Raw genomic sequence first — 5,859 nt, 5'->3', positions numbered from 1 at the left:
TCCAGAAGTAGCTTCTGATTCAGGGGTCAATCTGAGACATCTTGCAATATGTAATAGAAAAAAACAACATATAAAGCAAAATTGATCAAATTCCTTAAATGACAGTTTCAGGAATGGGGAAAAATGCCAATGAACCAGCTTCTAGCAACCAGAAGCAAAAAAACAATGAGACTTAAATATTGAGGAGAGAAAAATGACGCCCATATTTTTTAGCGAAAAAAAAGACGCCCACATTAATTGGCGCCAAAAATGACGCCACATCCGGTAACGCCAACACTTTTGGCGCAAAAACGTCAAAAAATGACGCAACTTCCGGCGACAAGTATGACGCCGGAAATGACACAGAAAATGTTTGCGCCAAAAAAGTCCGCGCCAAGAATGACGCAATAAAATGAAGCATTTTCAGCCCCCGCGAGCCTAACAGCCCACAGGAAAAAAAGTCAAATTTAAAGGTAAGAAAAAATTGATTTATTCATATGCATTATCCCAAATATGAAACTGACTGTCTGAAATAAGGAACGTTGAACATCCTGAATCAAGGCAAATAAATGTTTAAACACATATATTTAGAACTTTATATAAAAGTGCCCAACCATAGCTTAGAGTGTCACAGAAAATAAGACTTACTTACCCCAGGACACTCATCTACATGTAGTAGAAAGCCAAACCAGTACTGAAACGAGAATCAGTAGAGGTAATGGTATATATAAGAGTATATCGTCGATCTGAAAAGGGAGGTAAGAGATGAATCTCTACGACCGATAACAGAGAACCTATGAAATAGACCCCGTAGAAGGAGATCATTGAATTCAAATAGGCAATACTCTCTTCACATCCCTCTGACATTCACTGCACACAGAGGAAAACCGGGCTCCAGCCTGCTGCGAAGCGTATATCAACGTAGAATCTAGCACAAACTTACTTCACCACCTCTATGGGAGGCAAAGTTTGTAAAACTGATTTGTGGGTGTGGTGAGGGGTGTATTTATAGGCATTTTGAGGTTTGGGAAACTTTGCCCCTCCTGGTAGGAATGTATATCCCATACGTCACTAGCTCATGGACTCTTGCTAATTACATGAAAGAAAGAAATACATAAATGAAATGTTTATCAATCACAAGCGACTCCAGTAAACAAACATTTAAGAGGATACAAGATTTGTTTATATACACTGCACAGTCATGTGGTTAATATGCAAACATCCTCACCTTTTCCTTTCTGAGCTTTCATCAGACAACTGGCGACTAGATCTGTGCAACTGCCTTGCAGGACTCTGGCATTAGACACAATATCAGAATCTAACTTCTCTCCCTCTACTTCTCCTTCGTTTGCCAGATCAGAGCAGTAAAGTGCCAGGGAAGTAAAGAGCAGCCATGAGTAGTTGTGTATGTAAGGCTGTATTAGCAGCTGGTGATCACTTATGCGGCTTGTTACCGTTGGATAAATTGTTATGCTGTGGGTTGGTAAATGGCTGGGGGGGGGGAAAAGGATAGAAACGCTTGTTTTCATAAAAGTTTCCTTGCAGATAACAGTAAATAGTTATATAACTTAGTCTTAGGTACTTAAAGGGATAGAAAAGTCAAAATGAAATGTGCATGGGTGCATTTGAGTTTTAAATACAGGGAGTGCAGAATTATTAGGCAAGTTGTATTTTTGAGGATTAATTTTATTATTTAACAACAACAACCATGTTCTCAATGAACCCAAAAAACTCATTAATATCAAAGCTGAATAGTTTTGGAAGTAGTTTTTAGTTTGTTTTTAGTTATAGCTATTTTAGGGGGATATCTGTGTGTGCAGGTGACTATTACTGTGCATAATTATTAGGCAACTTAACAAAAAACAAATATATACCCATTTCAATTATTTATTTTTACCAGTGAAACCAATATAACATCTCAACATTCACAAATATACATTTCTGACATTCAAAAACAAAACAAAAACAAATCAGTGACCAATATAGCCACCTTTCTTTGCAAGGACACTCAAAAGCCTGCCATCCATGGATTCTGTCAGTGTTTTGATCTGTTCACCATTAACATTGCGTGCAGCAGCAACCACAGCCTCCCAGACACTGTTCAGAGAGGTGTACTGTTTTCCCTCCTTGTAAATCTCACATTTGATGATGGACCACAGGTTCTCAATGGGGTTCAGATCAGGTGAACAAGGAGGCCATGTCATTAGATTTTCTTCTTTTATACCCTTTCTTGCCAGCCACGCTGTGGAGTACTTGGACGCGTGTGATGGAGCATTGTCCTGCATGAAAATCATGTTTTTCTTGAAGGATGCAGACTTCTTCCTGTACCACTGCTTGAAGAAGGTGTCTTCCAGAAACTGGCAGTAGGACTGGGAGTTGAGCTTGACTCCATCCTCAACCCGAAAAGGCCCCACAAGCTCATCTTTGATGATACCAGCCCAAACCAGTACTCCACCTCCACCTTGCTGGCGTCTAAGTCGGACTGGAGCTATCTGCCCTTTACCAATCCAGCCACGGGCCCATCCATCTGGCCCATCAAGACTCACTCTCATTTCATCAGTCCATAAAACCTTAGAAAAATCAGTCTTGAGATATTTCTTGGCCCAGTCTTGACGTTTCAGCTTGTGTGTCTTGTTCAGTGGTGGTCGTCTTTCAGCCTTTCTTACCTTGGCCATGTCTCTGAGTATTGCACACCTTGTGCTTTTGGGCACTCCAGTGATGTTGCAGCTCTGAAATATGGCCAAACTGGTGGCAAGTGGCATCTTGGCAGCTGCACGCTTGACTTTTCTCAGTTCATGGGCAGTTATTTTGCGCCTTGGATTTTCCACACGCTTCTTGCGACCCTGTTGACTATTTTGAATGAAACGTTTGATTGTTCGATGATCACGCTTCAGAAGCTTTGCAATTTTAAGAGTGCTGCATCCCTCTGCAAGATATCTCACTATTTTTTACTTTTCTGAGCCTGTCAAGTCCTTCTTTTGACCCATTTTGCCAAAGGAAAGGAAGTTGCCTAATAATTATGCACACTTGATATAGGGTGTTGATGTCATTAGACCACACCCCTTCTCATTACAGAGATGCACATCACCTAATATGCTTAATTGGTAGTAGGCTTTCGAGCCTATACAGCTTGGAGTAAGACAACATGCATAAAGAGGATGATGTGGTCAAAATACTCATTTGCCTAATAATTCTGCACTCCCTGTAGAAGAATTGCTGAAATATACTTCCATTAGAAATTCTGTTTCTAGTAAAAGTTATTACTGTTATTTTCAGTGGCATATGCACATACAGTATCCCATAAGGGCCCGTGCACTAATATTCAAGGTCAGAGAGCTGGAGGTGGTGTGCATTGTGTCTATGAAGACTTAAAAATGGACATTGTTTTCTTTCATGATTCAGACAGAGCATGCAATTTGAAACAACTTTTAAAGTACTTCTATTATCTAATTTGTTTCCTTTTCTTGGAATCCTTTATTGAAAAGGATTCCTAGGTTGGCTCAGGATCTGCTGATTGGTGGCTGCACGTATACGCCTTATGCTATTGTCTCACTCAATGTATTAACTAGCGTTCAGGAGTGCATTGCTACATCCTGAACAAAGAATACCACGCGAATTAAGCAAATTAGATAATAGAAGTAAATAGGAAAGTTGTTTAAAATTGTATTCTCTATCTGAATCATGAAAGAAAAAATGTGGGTTTCATTTAATTTGTCATATAAGTTACTGTTGACTCTCTGAAAAAGTGTAGTGCTTAAATACTGGTGCAGGGCCCTAATATCAAATGCATATTCCACAGTAATAAACTTTTACTACGAGCATTTTTGCTAATTCAATTTTGACCTTTTTATCTCACTTTTGAAAAATGATTAAACAGCAACAACATGTTCATATTATTCACAAATAACCTATCCATCGCTTAAAGGGACATTATACACTAGATTTTTCTTAGCATAAATGTTTTATAGATGATCCATTTATATAGCCCATACAGTTTTGTTTGTTTTTAAATGTATAGTTTTGCTTATTTTTAAATAACATTGCTCTGATTTTTAGTCTCCTAACCAAGCCACAAAGTTTTAGGAGAATACAGACGTATACCTACTCTAGCTTGCTCCTGTTTGTGTAAAGGGTCTTTTCATATGCAAAATAAGGGGGAGTGTCTGCTATTTCCCAATTGCAGTGGGTGTTACAGTAACCTTTTCAACAGAGCTAAACTGGAAGCTTCTAAGTAAGTTTTTAAACGGTTTTATACTGGATTTTTATATCAGTATCTGTGCATATTATGCTTTATAGTAGTGTCTATTACATGCAGTTATTTGAAAATGAGTGTATACTGTCCCTTTAACTGTTGTAAAGTAAACTTTAGTTCTACTGTTCTATGATTTACACAGTGCATGCTGAATGTTAATGACCTGGCTGTCTTATGCTAACTATTTACTATTGCTGTTATTTTTAAGTACAATCCCTTGTGCAATAACAACATCTAAAAGGCAATCTTTCCTTCTTACTTTTAATTGCAAAAACATATAAAACAGAATGAGTTCCTCACCTTTCAGAGTACCTATTGGCAACATAGCATCCATAGCACAGGTCAAAGTCATCACATACATTGCAGTTTATTCGGTGACCTATAATAAGACCTTGGCAATGATCACATGCATACTCCATATTAACCATTTCATGGCTATCTTCATGTCCCTCAGGCTTGACACCGCCTGTAATAAAAAGGATGTCTGTAATGATACTTGTACAGACATATTATAAGAAATGCAGTTTCCCACAGAAAATGGAATACTATGAATTTACAGTATTACTCAATGAAACTACAGGTTTATACTTCATATTCAAGTGAATGGAATATATTAATGCCATTTGGAGTTAGGTAGAATATACTAATTCCTTAACTTACAAATCTTAAGGTATTAAAAACAGTGAAAAAAAGTTCTGATTGACCCACTAAAGATTAAAAAAAAACTATTAATGGCAACTACCTGTAAAACCTGGTTCAGTAACAAAAGAAACATGCAGAAATTGATGGAAACAAATCTCTACTAAGGTCTGTATACAAATAAAAGCACAGAGGCAAAATGAAACCTTTTCCCCAAAGCCTTATACATGACAAACAGAAAATTACAGTATGTATATCCAAGCAGATATGAGTAAAAAAAGAGGGTAGAAATTCAAAAAGCAACTGGGAAACTTAATTTATACACATCCATATCTGACAGGCAAATATACAGCATACCTGGAGTTCCTCACCAATAACATGGAAGAGTTCCAATGACAAGAGGCAGCCCTGGGTGAGACCAGGTATTATACATATACAGGCCATATGTGAACCATAATACCACCCTCCAAAAGTTTAGGAATCTTACCTAGAAAACAAGTTTTGCAAAGATCCATGTCGTTGCACTGAAGACATCGATAGCGAAGCGAAGGTGCAATTTTATCACATCCATCACAAGAGATTTCTACATTTAATAGGTCACAGTAGCGAGCTATAAACATGTGCATCTATTTTATAAAAACAAAGAAATCATTAGAAAGAATATAATCTATAGAAAAGATGTAGACCAATCTGACATCACAGTATGACTATACAACTCCAATGTATGTCCTAGCAGGGAAAGCAAGCACACTCATTTTTGTTATTCCCTTGTCTTTAAACATATTGTGCCAGTATGTATAATAAAATAATTAAAGGATCATAATAGTGCAAAAAAACATATGTTATGCTTACCTGATAAATACATTTCTTTCATGGTGGTGAGTGTCCATGATCCATTTCTCATAAGAATGACTCTTCTCTAACACTAGAAGGAGGCAAAGATTCCCAAACCCCAAGAACTCTATAAAACCCCTCCCACCTCACACATA

At 37.6% G+C, this 5,859-nt stretch overlaps 1 protein-coding gene across 1 annotated transcript; it reads right to left on the bottom strand.

Moving 5' to 3' along the window:
- Window positions 1-1,207: 1,207 nt before the first annotated feature.
- On the bottom strand, window positions 1,208-5,500 carry LOC128643723 (zinc finger ZZ-type and EF-hand domain-containing protein 1-like; the record flags this gene model as incomplete). The annotated part of the gene is made up of 3 exons (XM_053696550.1): window positions 5,358-5,500; window positions 4,532-4,697; window positions 1,208-1,470 (listed from the first exon to the last, which is right to left on the bottom strand). Coding segments are annotated over exons 1-3 (568 nt in total), but the record flags the coding sequence as incomplete, so codon positions are not given.
- Window positions 5,501-5,859: the final 359 nt, after the last annotated feature.

The sequence above is a fragment of the Bombina bombina genome, unplaced genomic scaffold, assembly GCF_027579735.1.
Source record: "Bombina bombina isolate aBomBom1 unplaced genomic scaffold, aBomBom1.pri scaffold_2610, whole genome shotgun sequence".
Classification (NCBI taxonomy): Eukaryota; Metazoa; Chordata; class Amphibia; order Anura; family Bombinatoridae; genus Bombina; species Bombina bombina.
Note: the sequence above shows the minus strand (reverse complement) of the source record. Positions and strands in the feature narration are given on the sequence as shown.